Here is an 18368-nt window from a genome sequence, read left to right on the forward strand (position 1 = left end):
TAGGCGAAAGTGGAATAAGGCGAATGTGGATTAGGTGAAAAAGTTTTAGGCGAAAAAGGTTTAGGCGAATATGGATTAGACGAATGTGGTTTAGGCGAATGTGCAAGACACCTATTGTACCACTAAGTAGCCTAACGCTAAAATGTCAATGAAATGACCTTCTAAACGAACCAGCCCCATGGCCTAGCAACACTGCTGGCTATCCGACGCAATAGCTAGGACCCGGGGAGAACCCAGGGAACAGGCGCATCCTGACATAATCAGTCTCTCGATGTTTTGTATACGAGGTAGGAGTATCAAAAACCTGATCTCAGGATGGAGCCGACGTGGCTTCAAGGAAAGGCTCAAATTCCTGGCTCTTCACAACGCGTACAACGTATGAAATATTCGAGAGTCTGTCGGCTAAGAATAAAAGCCGAGATCCCTTCATCCAGACAATATCAGGCCATTTTACTCCCACAATGGGCCCTCTTTGAAAGAGGATGTGGGCCCTTGTACCTGGGTGTCTATACCATGGCAAGTAAAAGATCCCACATGTGGACAGTAGCCTATATGACTCCATACATGTACCTCCGGAAAAAAATCCGATCGGGTTACGACGTCGGTAATGATATGAATGAATGATGGGGGACTGAGCCGTCGGATCGAAACCAGTGTCTTCGAATTGGCCGAATGTGAATATCCCGGCTCACGCGGAGGCAATCTGATGCGGTTTATGTTTTGTCGTGAAAAAACATGGTGGACGAGATTTCACATGTTGCAAAATTACACGATTTAATTTCATAATTAAGGCATTTCTGTCGTAATTTCTCGAGATAAAAAGTTAATCAAAATGAAGACAAGATATAGTACCATTGATCTGCGGGTGGCAATCAATGAAGTGAATTCCAAGTGAGATATTCCGGCGATTTTTGTGTTTAATTTATCATCTTTTCTGCCCATCGGCATCAATCCCCAATCAATCATCATCATGATCATCATGATCATCATTACATGTGCATGTATATCTTATCTACATCACGCTCATTCGACGTTCATGCATGTTTGGCCAAATGTCGGTTATAGGTTAAAAGGATGCGATTCAGTGGCCTGACCTGTAGGCCTACTGTAGGCTACCTGGCCGGTGACTTGATCAAGAAGTAGAAGGGGGCAACAAGAGTAAGACTAAGAGACGACAGGACAGCCAGGTTTATTGGCCTTTTTCGACAAAGACGAATCAGAGCCAAAACAAATCAAATGTGCTCACGTCAAAAGGCCTAATCCAACTTCGGACAGTGCCATAAGCTACTGCGACCCTTTGTTCCAGGTGAAACACACGACTGGTCAGCGCCCAAACAACATCTTCAATAGTCATTAAACAGAAAAATGAACGCTTAGAAAGAGACGATGTGGCCTGGTCGGGCCTGTGCTGTATCTGTGAACAGGCCGGGGAACAGGCAAAGTTATGATAATCCCTGGGGCAGCCTAGGTTTTATCCTTATCTTTACTGCTGATGATGATAGCCTGAATTACATCATGATCATGCTTATTTTGTTATTGTCATTTATGAGCAGAAGACCTGAGATCGAGGGTTACAACGAAATCTTTGAGATGATAGTCCAGGTAAACCCCGAACCTCCGCTGATCTTCAGGGTTAATTTACCAAGTTTCTTATTAATTTTATGTGTGCCTCTGCCCCAGCTTCTGTGTGAGTCTTTGGTTCACTTTGCTCCCCTCTTGAGCTAACGAAATTTCCATTGCTGCTAGAGATTTGGGTGCATCAGAATGCCATCTGACTTGATCTAAAGTCTAATTGCCGCCATTAGACTTGGTTATATTTGTGTTGAAATCAAAACACACAGGTGATTCTAAAATCTTGCCAATTTGATCTGTAAGTATAGACAAAAGGTGTGGCTTGTTGGATATGTATGTGAATTTTCTATTTGACCGTGAAGAACTATTTGACTCGAGACACTTCTCCTTTAATTTAATTTTGTTTCATTCCAGATTGTTGGGGTTGCGTGTAGCCAACTGCTATGACATTGACCACAAGACCTACTTGATAAAGCTGGCTAAGTAAGTGAATTTCTGTTGTTGATGTTAAAGAATAACACTTTTTTTCAAGTGTGGCCTTGATTATAACCCACTGTTAAGGGGCATAGCAATCTATCTGTTGATCTTGGCTGTGTCCCTTGACGTCTTTGTAACTTTTTTGTGTATGTGTTGTTAATTATTTGTATAATGTTGGCCAAATAGAATAATTATGACACCTCTTTTCAGGCCGGATATGAAAGCCATGTTGTTGATTGAATCGGCCAACAAAATCCACATCACTGGTTACGAGTGGCCCAAGAACGTTTCGCCCTCTGGTTTCTCAATGAAAGTAAGTAGCTGCCATGAAGTAGGGAAATACTATGAATTGGGAAATATATACGGCTGTGTATAGTTAAGGTTTTGCAAAATTCCATCTTTGGCATGGTATAAATTAAGCGTTTTGTGAACACCGTAACAATTATTACAATTTCAATATGTTTTTCGCAGCGTTTTCTTTCTTCTCAAAATTTGATCTGGTCATAAAATTAAAACACAGTCAAATATTTTCCGGCTATAGTGTGTTTGTTATTGCAAGAATGAAATTAGTACAGATAAATCAAGTTGCCTTGACTTGGATTCCAAGCGCAGATCTTTGGATTGGCAGTCGACTGCTCTACCAGTTGAGCTGTCGAGTTTCCCCAAATTTCTGCACTGCATGACACCATCATTAAAGAGTTTAACGTTCGTCTAACCCTACAAAGTTGGACACAGACCATTTTTAATACATGTATGTGGGGGTTTTTTAATACGGGAAGTACACGTATGTCCAAGAGTCACTATTACACCAGGCGGGGAGGTCACTGTTAGCCCAAACAATCCTAAATATAGGCACAATGAACAAAAGATCATGTGGCGTGCAACCATGCGATCTTTTGTTTGCTGCTTGTCTGTTGTGGCCAGCAGTGGCTTCCTCCGCCTGTTGTGACGGCCTCTGTGGTCAGTCGTTTGTAAAGGTCATACTGTGTTGTCTGCCGGGGCTTATGCCCCAGGCCTCGCTAGGCAAACAACAACACGGGGGTAAAACGGAATCAAAAGGCGACACGATATTGATAGCGTACAGCCATTCGGTGTATATTCTCCGTTCTCCTTTTCACAACCTATGGCCAGGTGGCAACACCTGCCGGGTCGCAAATAGCCACATACAATACACATACTGCTTCAGGTATCCACTAAAATATATAGTCTTCCTTTTACATTTGCATATCATATGGAGCTGGTAGACTTTCTCGATGGTTTCACACTAACTCAGTTCTTTTCATGGAAATGATAGATGGCAGCGCGCAATAGCTTGGAGACATATTCGATAGAAAAAAACTAAAAATGTTGTTAACCCTTGTATATTTCTTGTAGCTGCGTAAACATCTCCGTACCCGTCGTCTTGAGAAGATCGAACAGCTTGGTATTGACCGAATCATTGACCTTCAGTTCGGATCTGGAGAAGCTGCATATCATCTCATAGTAGAGCTGTATGATAAGGTAAAATACATGTACTAAGCTGGTAATCAAAAATATACATAATAGAAAGATAAAATGCTCTCTATCAAGGACACCCTTGGGTCTGACAAATGCTATGTGTAATTTAGAGGTGTCCTAAATGTCTTTAATAGAGAGGTTGTCCTTGGTAGAGAGGTGTCGACTAAGAGAGATTTCACTGTATTTTGGAACTTCACCCTTCCAAGACCCTCTTCATCATTGCGATGAACAAAAGCAGGCCAAGGGTTAAAAGTGACCATGAACTGGTCAATGTTGGGCCTGTCCCATTAATTATGAATCCGGAGTTAAGCACCGATTGTCCTGTACCACTCGACGGGCCATGTGGACTGTGCTGTCAAATCAAAAAAAGCCTTTGATAAGCACATTTTGCCAACTTAATTAATGTAAATTCACACACACTTTGAAACCTTTTAATCGTCATTTTCCAGGGGAACTTAGTGTTGACAGACTTTGAGTACACCATCCTGAACATTCTTCGAGTGAGGTCGGATGAGAGTCAAGATGTTAAGTTTGCTGTGAGAGAGAAATACCCATTGGATGCAGCTCGTCAACCTGTGCCTCTCATGCCTCAGGATAAGTAAGTCTAGAAATGATTAGGGCATGATAAATTCTCTCTATAATTGTTACTGCTTTTGTTCCGACTGTTGACCCTACATTCTCCTTCTGCTATGTTGCATGTAACATTCACTCACTCACTCACTCACTCACTCACTCACTCGCTCGCTCGCTGGAGGTTAGAATCTTCACGACACTGTTTCTCTTTACCAATGATGACATCACTGTATCCCCAATTAGAAACACTCTGTGCAGGTCTACATGTATGTTGTCTCCTAATGAGTACAGTTCCTTCAAGGGGTGTCTATTAATAGATTGTCTCATCCCATTTTATTTGTATATCAGGCTGCACGAAATACTGACTGCTGCAAAAGATGGCGACCCCCTGAAAAAAATCCTCAACCCAAACTTTGGTAAGCATTATTCCTTCATCTTGAACTTGAAACTTTCAGGAAAGTCTCCTTTCAAGAAGTAAGGTAAAGTGATACAATTATCACCTTAGTACAAATAGAACCCCTACAGTGCATCTGGCAATAGACATTAATGCTGACTGAGGCTATAATTGCACCACCTATACCTTACATTTACATAATCAAAGGCTGTACCAAGCCTGTCTCAAATGAAGGGCACTTACCCCGGTATATGGATGGATAAGGGCAAGCCAGAGACAGATGCACTCGGTACAGTATATTGTCATCTGGACGATAAAAGCTAGCATGCCATCGCCCCGTTTGCTATGCACTCGTTGTTGCTCCCTTTGATGGGTCTATTTGGGTGAGTTTACCCTAAGAGTTTTCAAGCAGACTCTTCGACCCTAAGAGTTTTTAAACCCCCACCTAGGGTATGAATGGTAGAGGTAAACAGGTCAGCTTACTATTTACTCTTGGGCACAACAGTGATAGGTTCTCATAGTGCATAATGCCGTGCATTATGGAACTCTGCACTAGAAGCTACCTGGATGAGTCATCACTTGAACCCAGGGCTCGAGAGTTGGGGGTTTATTAAGCAGTGTACGAGTTTACGTTTTCTTTGCAGAATATGGTCCAGCAGTGATTGACCATTGTTTGCTGAGTGTTGGTTTCCCTGAAAATGCCAAGATTGGCAAAGGTTTCACACTGGCTGAAGGTTGGTTATATTTTGTATTTTCGGCAGAATTCAAGTTTCCTTATGAATTTTGAATTGTACTTGGCTTGACAAGTTAACAATGTCAGGGAATGAAGTCTTATGTGCCTGGACCACTTACCTTCCTCAACACAGTAGAATTTAGCTCAGCAGCCTTTGCGTGTCCTAGTTTGTGGTCAGAAATGGCCAGAACAACTGCTCCTCTGTACGAAGGTTGCGGACATGTTTCTGGAAGATGGGTTCTTGCCCGAGTTATCGATTGGCTGAAACATCTCACATGATGTGTAGTGGTTCGCCACGGTTAGTTTTCATCTTCACAAACTGTTTTTAGTTCTTGATTGCAACTGGCCTGTTTTCTTTTCAGACATGCCAAAGTTAATGTCGGCTTTGGAGTTGGCTGAGAAGCTCCTAGAGGAGACCCGGGCTGAGGGTGAAGTTGGCAAGGTTTGTCATTCTTTCCTTGTTTATCACAAGGTTATCAGTCAATCAATTAATCAATGCAAAAATAGAACAAAAAAGCAAATCAGTTCATAATAATTACACTGAGATCATGTTAAATTATTTATTAACAATGTACAGAGATGTGATATATGTACATTTTATGTGCAATATTTTCTTTTAAAAGAAGACGATTGAGAAAATTAAAGAATTTAAATAAATCAAAAAAGCACTGCAAACTTGTATAAGTTACTTTGAACATTGCGTGATGTAGAAAACAGCGCTCTACAAACAGCATGTTGATTTGAAATTTTCACACACAAAATTATATCTAGAGCATCAGAAAAAGATAAGACCAAGTCGACATGCATCACCAGAGATTTAGTTGATAAAATTTATACTGATTGTTTGTGTGGTACATGTATTACTTTCCCCCAACCTCAGTCGATCTCGATTTCTTTCGTTTTAGGGAGGATACATCATTCAGAAGCGGGAGACGAAAGCAGCAGCTGCAGGGAATGATGGTGGAGAACTCCTTACGTAAGTAGTTCATATGTAAAGCGCTTTGAGAAAACGTAAAGTGCTTTGAGAGTGTTGTAACATTATAAGCGCTGCATTGGAACTTACATCTACATGTACATGTATATCTAATTTCTATTCAACCTCTTGAATTCCAAAACTTTAAAATCCCAGGATCCCAGGGTGGTCAAAATTGCGAAATTGGGTCTGACTTTCACGATGCATAGCGCCCGCATACAACCGCCAAAGTCCGGTACCGAGGCGCCATCTACCCAGGCATGCTCTAACTGACCCTACTGTACATCAAACACGCTAAAACAAACAATAAACTAGCGTCCCAGCTCAAGGGAATAAAAATTACTGAGACCGACCTGTCAGTCGTTGGGAAAAAAACATTATTTTAAAATGACTGTCTGGTCAGTCACCGGGATTCGAGAGATTAAACATCTTAATCTAGACATGAAGAACAACATCTACGTTTTGTGTGAAGTACAAAAACTTTCAATGTACAGTGGAACCTCCCTTAGCGGACACCTCTCTATTAAGAACAGCACTCGTCAGGCCCGAGGGTGTCCTTAATAGAGAGTTCTACTGTACATCTGTAGAAACTTTCTCTTGAGAAAGGTGGCCATCAAGCATAATCAAAATCCTGATCGGCTTTTTCACTTAATTTGTATAAAAACCAAAAGAGATGAAACTTTCTAATGCAAACGTTCACTTCGCATAGAACTTATAATCAGATTGTTGATTTTGCCTGAGACTTGGAAAAAGAGAGAGACAACTTCCCATGAGGTGCGACTGTTGTGTCATGGCATACCTTTTCTTGGTCTACTTGCACAGTCTCTCCTGATGTCCACATGCAATTGTTCATTCACACCGACCTGTTCACACTGCTGACGACACAATGAAGCCCCTCACCAAACCCTTTATAACAAACTTGCAGTTGCACACAAACGCATACTTTCGGCAAAACACTTCGCAAAGTTCAGGTTCTTTAAAGAAAACTCTCATTCACTCAACCTTTACAGACTATGGGTGATATGAATAAAGACTAGCAATTGCTTTTACTGAAAACCCCATGTACATTTACACTAGGCCTTTCTGTACAAAACTGAAGTAAAACCATTTACTAGTCTTTATTCATATCAGCCCTTGGGATTTTACTTGCATTAAGAGGAGCCCACTGCTGGTTGCACTTTAAGATGTTTTCGTTGCCCTGGTCATTCTGGTACGATATGAACCTCAGTAATAAGGCTGACAGATTTGAGTCTCATTTTTGGAGAAAAAACATTATTCCGGAATTCCCAAATTTTTTAGTTTTCGTGACCCACTCATGACGGACAAATCGAAGCGATACTAACTTTTTGTCATTTTTTCCGTCATGATCCAATTCCATATTAATAGTTCTTAAATGAATGATATAAGTCTAAAGTTGTTTATCTGGCATCGATCTCAGTGTATTGAAAAATAGTTCAATAATGTTTCAATAGGCCTGGGTGTGTTCTGTTGTATTGTCAAGCACACATGTACACATACTTATCTGTGATTCAATTCAAACTATGCTGACAGCATCTGGTCTCATTGTATACAAAGCACGGCACATCTGGTCTCTTTGTATACAAAGCACGGCACATCTGGTCATGCAGCCCGACCTCTGAGAATGTGTACACAGGCGAAAATTTCTCTTTTAAAAGATAGAAATAGAAACTCTGTCATTTATGTAGAATGTATATAGATTTTCTAAAGGAATTCCCTTTATAGATCTTTTAAGGAAACCTATATAGATCCAATGTAGAGAAAGTCTATGTAGATTTTTTTAAAGATTTGATATAGACTCTATACAGTTAAAATGACTGTTTACTTTAAATCATACAGGAAAAACCTTTAAAATCTATGAAAATTCTATGATACATGAAAAATATAAACATTTTCTATTGAAATTTCTCTATGAGGATTTGTATTTAGTATCTTTTCATAGAGTTTGTAAAGGATTTCTATATAGATATTTCATAGAAACTTTGCTTGTGTACAGTCTTGAGCATGAGTGAAATACGACAGATTTTAGTCATGTCTCATCAGGTGTGGACTGAGACTCGTTGTTATTGTGAATCTGTGTGATTAAAGGGATTGGACTTTACAATGTGCAATGGCCAACAAAGCACATGCTGGAAGTTTTACTAAACAATGCTAAACAATAAAAAAGTATTAGAAAATCACAGCATGTATTTATCCTGACTAGCACTGTACTTTTGACATTACCCACATTTTCAGAGTAAAATAATTGGCGTAGTTTCAGATGAAAGGTGGAATGATTTTCCCTATTGTCCGCAAAACAGGTGTTGGTTCTTCGAAAATCAGACAAATGTGTTGAAGTAATACATTTGTGTGGTATTTAACCCATTTGCTGTGGCCCCGCCCGGTGCTAGCAGTCGATACCAATAACAAATAATGGAGCTTATTTCTAACTGAACAGTCGAAACCATTCGAAAGTGTCGCCATCTGACAGTTTGAATCTCACTGTTAGGAATATCCATAACACCTCGATAATGATGAAGAAATGATGAAGAAATAATGTTGTAGAAATCCTTTTTAAGAAACTTATGATGAATTAAAAATCAGTTCCCCTTCTCTACAGATGAGTCAAATTTCTTTTGTTACAGAGACCTGCAAGAATCATTCCTCTCCTCAAAAGAGGAAAATGAGAACATTTCGCATTCTTTCACAAATATGAGGCAGAGTTCCAGAAAACAGTGCAATTTTTTTTAAGTAGTCCACATGTCAGCAAGAAATGTCGGTATGGATACATGTTTATTCCTCAGCCATTCTTCTTGTCATTCAGACCTAGCTTATTCGTTATCTTGTCCACTAATCTAGCCACATCCTCCTGCATCACACTTATACACATAGACATTGTTGCCAAGCCGAACAGTACATAAAACGCACATAAGGCTGCCTTCTCGGTGTCCTCACCCGATAAAGTCTTCCCACCCGGGACGTAGTCTCCAAATCCAATCGTACTAAACGTGATGAAACAGAAGTAGGAGCTCTCCAAGTAACCCCAACCCTCCCAGAGGTGGAACAGCACTGCTCCGAATGCCATGTAGACAGCTAAGATAAACACCGCTAATAATATCGGTACACGGATCTCCTCATCCTCCGGCTTTTGTGTCTCTTTTTCTTTTTTTCCAACCTCGACGTCTCCATCCTTTTCTGGTTCCGCTGCCTCTTGAGATGACCCCGCCTTCTCGTTCTCATCCAGCGGTTTCTTTTCGCATTCCTTGGCGTCGCCATCGGGCTTGTCTTTCTTGATTGCGTCTTTGCTCGATTTGATATCAGTGGATGGTTGCTCTTTCACTTTACTCTGGAAAGAAAATTGCTGTGTTACTGTTTCAGTATCAAGTCATTTGCAACCCTCGAACCCCCTCCCTCCTCAGTTTTATACCCTTATCGTTAGCCTCATAGCATAATTGGGAGTGTATGAAGTGCAGGCACAATGTATACCGTATTGTACAGATTACAAAAAACTTTATTTATTTAGCACCTGTGGGCCTCGGGCTCCCAAAGATAATATATATATCATATTCATTTGCCTATATTTTCCCTTTGCTCGTGGCTTTCCTGGCGGCACTTGGCTCTTAAATAGAGTATTGGCTCTTAGCTCTTGGCTCTTGGCTCTTAGTTCAGGTTGTCCCCTTCAAACTTTACAATGAATAGTCATTCAGTGTTATTACAGATTTTGACTATTCATTTCCCTACTACAAGCTATCCTCCACCTGACAACAACCATGTCCATCAGTCCCGAAGTTCTTTTTTCTTGAGACACGAAAAGATGAAAATTTATACCTTTTCTGGCTTCTTCTTTTTCTTCTTATGGCTTACTTGGAAGCACTTGATCAGGCCGGCATAGATGAGGCGGAGGATGTTGGCCCAGATGGAGCCGATATACGCCATGCAGAGTAACATGAGCGGTATACCAAACATGGCATAGATCATGGTGACTACTCGACCCCACTCTGTTTTAGGTGTGAGGTTACCATATCCTGAAAAGCAGATACAATACAACATCACCTTAGAGAGGATGACAACAGGTCACAGTATCTAGTTACAGTAGAACCACTCTTAGCGGACACCTCTCTAATAAGGACAACCTCTGTATTAAGGACACTAGTTTTGGTCCCAAATTGGTTATTTCCATTCAATTTGACCTCTCTAATCAGGACACCTCTCTTTTGAGGACAGCACTTGTCAGTCCCGAGGGTGTCCTTAATAGAGAGGTTCTACTGTTTATTGAACTACATCAGTGTTAACCCTATCAGTAAACGCCTTTCAGATTCTGACGGGTAAGAACAGTTGGTAATCAGTGCACCCGTTCGAATCCAATGCCTGTCCTTATCCACTAGTAATGTCATAAACTCCCTCTACATGGGTATGTATCTAAATTCAAAGGATTATTGGCAGGAAGAGAGCCTCAAGTAAGTGAGTCAGGACAACTGATAACCGTTGCTGTTTGATCTGGCTGGGATTATTTTTGAATGAGAAAATTTGATAGTTGTGTTTTCCGGTGTCACGCTACGCAATGGCGACAAATGCATATGGCCACCATCGATGTCAAGGAGATTCTGCACTGAAACACCCAACAAGAACTCTAGCTTTAGCCTAGTCTGAGAGAGAGTGTCCAATGGGCAGATAAGTTACAATTCATCCTTCATGATCCCTATCAAAGCTAATTTCGTATGAGCATTACTGTGGCACCTCTGTGGGTATCAGGACAATTGATACATCATCAAGTAATATGCAAGTTTCTGAATGGAACCCTATTTCCCACATGGTCACCCGGGGGATCTGTAACAGACTTTTTAACAGGATATGAGATGGTACAGGTGCTGGCCGTGTGAAAATCCCTTTAATAGAAAATCACACCTTACCTATTGTTGTGATTACTGTGACTGAGTACAGCAGTGCCTCCGAGAATGTCCATTCCTTGAGATTCGTATCATCACGCCAGGTGAATTGCCAGCCACTGTGCTGTGTCATTTGATCTTCGTATGCTCTGATTACGCCTCCCATCAGTGCCTTTAACTCCGTGGAATTCTTGCAACGTGCGAGCGTGAGATTATCCGAGATCTGGGCAAGTCTTTCTTCGAGAGTTATGTTATTCGGCGGTGGGGGGTCTGCCATTGGCACTGTGCCATTCTCTGTTAAATTCCTGCGTTCGGAGACTGAGAACATCACTCCTTTTGCATCATTCTCTTTCTCCTCGGCAGCCAGGACGCACATTTGCTGCATCTTGCGAGCCAAGTCATCCACGACGACTTGGCGGGCTGCTTTTAACGTTTCTAGATTCGATTGTGAGTAATTGTTCTCCAGCGCCTGAAACAAGAATGCGCCTATAATACTGTATGCAACAACCAGACCGATTAATCCAGCACTGCATAGGATGGCTTTTATGATCCATTTGAGAATGTCCAATTTGCCAATGTTTTTTCCCATCCTGAAAAGAGATAGAAAGTAGGAAATAAGACACTTTTGAAAAAAAAACCATAGTAGCTACTGCCATAAAACCTTGCATGTATTGGAAGTACTTTATTATCCGAGATTCAGGAACTGACTGATTCATTTCCTGTGGAATTTCTTCAATCCTGGAATCAAACATGCAATGATTGTCAAATATAAGCAATTTTAACTTACTGCATTTTTACGTTTTAAATCTAACAGTCAAGGGTACCTCAAAAACTGCACTCCATTACCAGATGTAACAGACTGCTCAACATGACAATATGTTGATGGATTTTGATTGAAGTATGATGCCACATTTGCAGTTCTTATATATTAAAAGGCTAGACAAACTGATTTCTGCAGTCCACAGTTTACATGGCCAACCTATCGATTTGAGTTTACACTCATAGAATGACGCAGAACATAACATTTCTTATCTAAACACTTCAATTTGTGATGTAGATTTCAGAATAAGATTTGGTTCTGACTTTTTGATCTAACGAAATCAAACATTTTGCCAATAAACCAAGACAAATATGTCTTTGGCCTGAAACTGTGACTGATCAAGATGTCATTCAAGTTCTATTGAAATGACAACAGAAAAAGTGCTGTCATCGTCAGCTTGGCCGATACCCCATACTGGGTGGAGCCATGTGCTAGATCTTTTTTTTCCAACTCAGTTGGACAGAAACACCTGTGTAAGACACGTGCATCAGTGTACTGTCGTTCATGTCAACTTAAGCTGGAGTGGACTTGATAGTTAACCGTTGATTACTGCTATCAATTAATTTGATGGTGAACACGACGTGGCCAGAAAAAATAGCTTTAGATTTAAATGAATTTAAGGCTACACAGATGCGTTAAACAAAAAAAGGGAAGTGGAATGGGCCATTATTGAATCTATGATAGGTGAACCAATGTATAACATGGTTTATGGTGCTGCATTCACACAATCTACCATGGGCCATCATTGAATCTATGATAGCTGAACCGATGTATAACATGGTTTATGGTGCTGCATTCACACAATCTACCATCGGCCATCATTGAATCTATGATAGGTAAATCGATGTATAGCATGGTTTATGGTGCTGCATTCACACAACCTACCATGGACGATCATTGAATCTATGATAGGTAAACCGATGTATAACATGGTTTATGGTGCTGCATTCACACAATCTACCATGGGCCATCAGAGAATTTATGATCGGTGAATCGATGTACAACATGGTTTGTAGTGCTGCATTCACACTGAAGCCGAATTGAAACCATTTCTGTAGAGCGCTGTCTGAAAAACTAATTGGTTCCACCGGTTTCAAAACGACTGCTCTACACTTGGCCTAATGTACATTTGATTTGATTTGAAAAGTGCTACGTTTTCCTGCCATAAACTTCAGCAACACGCCATCAATGTCAATATTCTTACTAACCGCAGATGTGCTTGATCGCCCAAAATAGTTTCTGACTTTGCCCATGTATGGATGGATCTTTGCTTTGATAACTTTTTTTCTTAGGTCAAGTGCACGTAATGGCATGCATCCCTAGTCATTACAAGTTAATATCTGCACACATGCAGTAATGGTAATCATATAATGACATCTGGAGTGATGTTGATTTCTCGTTGCAGTTATCATGAATTCCATCCGTTCAAGTACAAACAGCATGAGAGCTTCCCATGTTTGGAGTTTGAAACCTTTAACCAGGTGGGTCAATGTTCTATCATTTAGTATCACTGAAGTTAAAAGGCAGTTATATAAAAATTGTATTCTCAGGTGCTTTTCTTCATTGCCCTTCTGTAGTGAGGCCTGTAAACATGAGAAACAGTTTAAAAAAACTGTTGCAGATTCTGAAAGAGGTTACATTGAAGTGCAAAAGAGGGCAGCACCGATTTGTTAACATCCTCTAAAGCCAATCGGAAAGAAAACAAAACCCAATACATGTAGTTGATATAAAGGAAGTAAGGGCATTCGACATTGTTCAACTGCTGCAGATGCTGTGAGTGATTATATTGACGTGGAAAAGAGGGCAGCACAGATTTGTTAACATCACCTGAAGCCAAACAGAGAAAAACCGAACCCAATAGTTGATGTAAAGTAATGGCATTCGAGCCAGACCTTTAGGTGGATGTCAAGATTGGTTAAAACAAGCAAAACCCATATTTAAAGTTAAGGTTAATGAGAGAAAAACCCAGAGCCAAACTGATTGTGGTAAAATTTTAACTAGCTTGCTTGGACGTCGAATCATTATGTCATCTTTTGGCTCTCCTTTGTGGAAATGATTTGCCAAAAAGATGTTATTTTTGATGTATTTCTAGGCTGTGGATGAGTTCTTCTCTCAGATCGGGAGTCAGAAACTTGACATGAAGGCGCTGCAGCAGGAGAAGACTGCTCTCAAGAAGCTGGAGAATGTCAAAAAGGATCATGAGAAACGTGTTGGCGTGCTCCAGAAAGAACAGGTGCGATTTGAAAATTTAATGTTTCTAGACATGCCAAAGTGTGGTTGTGTATAAAGGTCACCTTTTATCTGTCCCAAGGCCAAGTCAAACACCAGTGAGGGAATGTGTGAGGTGTTTCTTAAATACCCTAGCATGTCTCTGTAGAAACCCCATAGACAATTATTTGCAACAATCTCTAGCACATCCAGAATAGAGAATGTCCAAGCTTTGCTTTTCATCAACCAGAGACTGGTTTCAAGCTGACACTGGTTTCAAGCAGAGACTAGTTTCAAGCAGGGACTGGTTTCAAGCGTACCGTTCATCAATAAGTTTCAAATTTGTTTGTCAGTCAGTCATGTCAGTGTAGGGTCATTTTCACTCTGAGCATGACAATACCGGTCATGCACAGATCCTTGTTGAATTGGTCAATTTGAAAATCGTCTAACATGTCGATTGAATAATGTTTAAGAAATATGTAGTGTAACGTAGCGTAACGTAGTGTAACGAAATGTAATGTAAAGATGTCTGTAATGGTTCATTTCACATAACTTTCTTTCAGGAACATGATAAAACAAAAGCACAGTTGATTGAGATGAACTTAGATACGGTGCGTACTGATGCTACTCAATTATTAGGGCCTACATGTTACTAAACTTGTTAAAAGGACAAGGACCAGCTTTGTGACTCGTGATCAGCTTATCAGCTCTTCTTTGGAAAAATATCCTTTGAAACCTCAAAAGCTTGAATTGCTGATTAGAAATGGTTATTTTGTGAGAGACAGTGGGTATCAACTCCAACTTTTGACAAAAAAGTTGATTATACATGTTATAGAAAATACTGGAAATTAAAGTTTTTTTGTGTGGCCCGGTCTAAGAAATCACATTTGTGATGAAATTTAGCTGCAAATTGTATAAATAAGTTCTGAAATTTAAAAAATGTTGTCTCCCCTCAAAACGGATCCTGCAGTAACCCTGATAATTTATCTGAAGCTCTCTCTTCCTGTTTCTTCAGGTTGACCGAGCGATCAAAATCGTGTGCAGTGCCCTAGCCAACCAGATTGACTGGTCTGAGATCTGGGACCTGGTGAAGGAAGCCCAGGCCAATGGAGACCCTGTGGCCAGTTCAATCAAGGGGTTGAAGCTGGATTCTAACCATATCACCATGCTGTTGGGGTAAGTTGATAGTTTTTTGTGACATTTCGGCGATATAAAAAGAGAAGCTGTGGGTCCATATTCCTTTTCAGGGCTCGAGCGAACTTCGTAACGACGCCACACGTGATGACATCACACGTGATGACGTCACACGTAAACGTTGTGTCATCTGTCCGACAACATTCCAAATCACATGACATCTGATAATAATTTACTAATATTAAGTATGGATTAAAGGCCCTTGCAACGAGCTAAAGGGGCCAATTGCAAGTGAGCACCATGCGATTTAAAAAACACATATTTATGGGGTCATTTTGAGTTATTCATTTGTCTCTAATCTATACTTGGTATATAGATGTCGGTTAGCCTATATCTGCTGACATTCAAGAACCTTCATTCTAACTGATATCAGATTGGTTCCGTGGTATAAACATGATAAAAAGTACTATTAAAGTAAAAGATAAAGTATTTTTGCATAGCTTCCTCATTCATTGGCCTCATATCAGGCATGTATTTCTGCCATTCACAACAGATGGCATTAACATTACTTGTTGTAACCATGATTCCGAATGAAAATAGTATAACTAGTTGTACGATGATAGAATGTGAGATAAACATGTAACTTTAACCAAAGAAAGAAGAAAATACCTTCACCTGGTACCTGTTGACATCGCCCAAGAAAAAAAAGATCACGTTGCTATCCACCACCGCAATGAATCTGTTTGACTAACCTGTACATAAACTGTTCGAGACCCATCTTGAATGCTGCAAAAAGTTACGAGGAGATACATTTGTAAAAAACGATAGACAGATCAATTTCGATGATGAGCTGAGGAATGTTATTCAACAAAATGTGTCTGTGCTAATTGTGGAATCAGTTGGGGATCCAGTGGGGGCCCCAGTGGCATTTAGCATGTTTAGGAGAAATTTGTACTGGAGTGATCAGTTCACTCCAGTGATTGCATTTTATAGGAGTGATGTGGCATTTTTTCGGAGTGATGTGATAGCGATTCAAGTTGGAGTGAGGGTGGTCACAGGAGTAGTTCATCACTCCTGCAAAAGAAATTGCGGGAGTGTACTGGAGTGGGAGTGACCACTCTCGACTCTTGACTGCCACTGGGGTCCTGGGGAATAAAAAAACCCGCAATAGATTATACAATAAAAAGTCATTTGTTTCTCAAGTCGCTAGACAATTGAATTGTACTTACAGTTCCAAAACTTTTCTAGCTGGTTTTCAGTGTTGTTACAAACTTGGAATGATTCGCTAGAGTTTGCTACGAGAAACTGAGAGAGTGACAGTTGCGTCACACCCTGTAGATCAGTCTACATCTGCTGTGAACAAGTTCTTGAGAGTGGCTCACCCAGTTTTTGTTCAGGTTTCTTGTTTAAATAAGCACTTGAGGGTGGCTCGCCCAGTTTTATTCAGGTTACTCACTTTCAAAATTTCGTTTCGTGTTTCTCAATCCACTTCAGACCTTTTGTCAAAACTACTATTATAACAGCTGCTGTATATTCTCTTCGTACGTAGTAAAACTCGAGACCTACCGGTAGTGGCAATCCCTTCATTCCACCACATGGTCAACTTATTGAAATGACACTTATTAAGTCAAGTTAGTTAGAGAATAGTGTTTACACTCTTTCGTTTGGGATCGGTTTGTTCTACAAAAAAAGACATATGAAATTTGTGGCATTGAGAAAAACCTTTCCCTACCGCAGTGTTTTGAGAATTTTTGCCATTTTTAGCCAAAAAATCACAACCGAGTTATTTATTGCTCCAGACATAAGTTTCATTTATCAAAATGTAGGTATAATCCTAGGCATAGTTATCATATTTATCCTATCCCTTTGAAAAATTCTTCCAGAGAAAAAAAAAGACCTCATCCCCTAAAAAAAAAAATTTGAAAAAAAATAAGAGTCTTGGTGGGCGCTGGGATTTAATCATCGTATCCTTGGAGTGGTTTAAATCATCGTATCCTTGGAGTGGTTTAAATCCTACCTCAGCTCGAGAACTCAGTCGGTGCTCGTTCAAGGGCAAAAGTCTGACAAAATGCCTCTCCTCTCTGGGGTGCCACAGGGCTCCGTGCTTGGCCCTATACTCTTCTCTATATACATCAAACCCCTTGCGGCAATCATTGAAAATCATGACATGTGTCGTCATGGCTTCGCGGACGACATACAATTATATGATACGTTCGATGCCACACCAGAAGGGCTCCGCCTTTCCATTAAAAAGGCTGAATCATGTGTAGCAGATGTTCGGGAGTGGCTTGGCCCCAATCACTTGAAGGGCAATGATGATAAAACTGAATTCCTCATCATTGCGTCGAAGAGAAAGCTGTCAAGACTTGAGCCACTTCCTTCAATCCAGATCGGATCATCCTCTGTTACTCCCTCATCTCAGGTTCGAAATCTTGGTGCTGTTTTTGATGCAAACATGTCTATGTCACAACAGGTGTCCCAAGTGGTGAGGGGGGTTTACTATCAGATCCATAGAATAGCAAAGATCAGACGATACCTGGACAATACCACCTGTGCCAGAGTAATAAATGCGCTAATAACATCTCGCCTGGATTTCCAAAACGGTCTTTTGCTCGGATTACCGGGCTGTGAAATCCAGCGCCTTCAAAAAGCACAAAATGCTAGTGCTCGCCTCTTAACCAGGTCCAAAAAGAGAGAGCACATAACCCCTATTTTAAAATCTCTTCATTGGTTGCCGGTGACATCACGTATCGACTACAAAGTTCTTCTCACAACCCACAAGGTCATCCATCATGAGGAGAGCCCACAGTATATGAAGGAACTTCTCAGTCTCCGTGCGCCCGGCCGCAGACTTCGGTCCTCGGATGACCCTTGGCTCCTTGCCATCCCACGTTCAAATGGGGTCTTCGGGGATCGATCTCTGTGTGTCCGGGCCGCGGGGCTGTGGAACGCCCTTCCAAGCTGGTTACGTGATGTCACTGTGCTAAACACTTTTAAGAGTAAACTCAAAACTCATCTTTTTATCCTAACATATTCAGAGTAGGCCATACATGTTTTAAATATTGATATTTTCCGGATGTTTTTAAACTGTTTTTTATCCTCAT

At 40.6% G+C, this 18368-nt stretch overlaps 2 protein-coding genes across 9 annotated transcripts in view; one reads left to right on the forward strand and one right to left on the reverse strand.

Moving 5' to 3' along the window:
• Positions 1 to 736: 736 nt before the first annotated feature.
• LOC135484051 (ribosome quality control complex subunit NEMF-like) overlaps positions 737 to 18368 on the forward strand; it is a 60542-nt gene continuing 42910 nt past the window's right edge. The window contains exons 1-13 of the mRNA XM_064765123.1: positions 737 to 891; positions 1987 to 2055; positions 2260 to 2362; positions 3424 to 3549; positions 3996 to 4144; positions 4468 to 4535; positions 5158 to 5247; positions 5609 to 5688; positions 6152 to 6222; positions 13328 to 13403; positions 14015 to 14155; positions 14694 to 14741; positions 15146 to 15306. Of these exons, the coding sequence (XP_064621193.1) occupies positions 833 to 891; positions 1987 to 2055; positions 2260 to 2362; positions 3424 to 3549; positions 3996 to 4144; positions 4468 to 4535; positions 5158 to 5247; positions 5609 to 5688; positions 6152 to 6222; positions 13328 to 13403; positions 14015 to 14155; positions 14694 to 14741; positions 15146 to 15306 (1241 nt within the window). The 5' untranslated portion in view covers positions 737 to 832. The remainder of the gene's footprint in view (positions 892 to 1986; positions 2056 to 2259; positions 2363 to 3423; positions 3550 to 3995; positions 4145 to 4467; positions 4536 to 5157; positions 5248 to 5608; positions 5689 to 6151; positions 6223 to 13327; positions 13404 to 14014; positions 14156 to 14693; positions 14742 to 15145; positions 15307 to 18368) is intronic.
• The window catches only part of LOC135484052 (uncharacterized), a 34495-nt gene continuing 24195 nt past the window's right edge, over positions 8069 to 18368 (reverse strand). For 5 of the 8 annotated variants that reach the window (XM_064765130.1, XM_064765128.1, XM_064765124.1 and 2 more), the window contains 3 exons: positions 11127 to 11692; positions 10045 to 10241; positions 8069 to 9562 (listed from right to left, as the gene is read on the reverse strand). In XM_064765130.1, coding sequence (XP_064621200.1) covers positions 9017 to 9562; positions 10045 to 10241; positions 11127 to 11691 — 1308 coding nt within the window. In that variant the 5' untranslated portion in view covers position 11692 and the 3' untranslated portion in view covers positions 8069 to 9016. Of the gene's footprint in view, positions 9563 to 10044; positions 10242 to 11126; positions 11693 to 11889; positions 11951 to 16016; positions 16051 to 18368 lie in introns of those variants that run through there. The other 3 variants (XM_064765126.1, XM_064765125.1, XM_064765129.1) reach the window with 2 other exon arrangements.

The sequence above is a fragment of the Lineus longissimus genome, chromosome 3 (genome assembly GCF_910592395.1).
Source record: "Lineus longissimus chromosome 3, tnLinLong1.2, whole genome shotgun sequence".
Lineage (NCBI taxonomy): Eukaryota > Metazoa > Nemertea > Pilidiophora > Heteronemertea > Lineidae > Lineus > Lineus longissimus.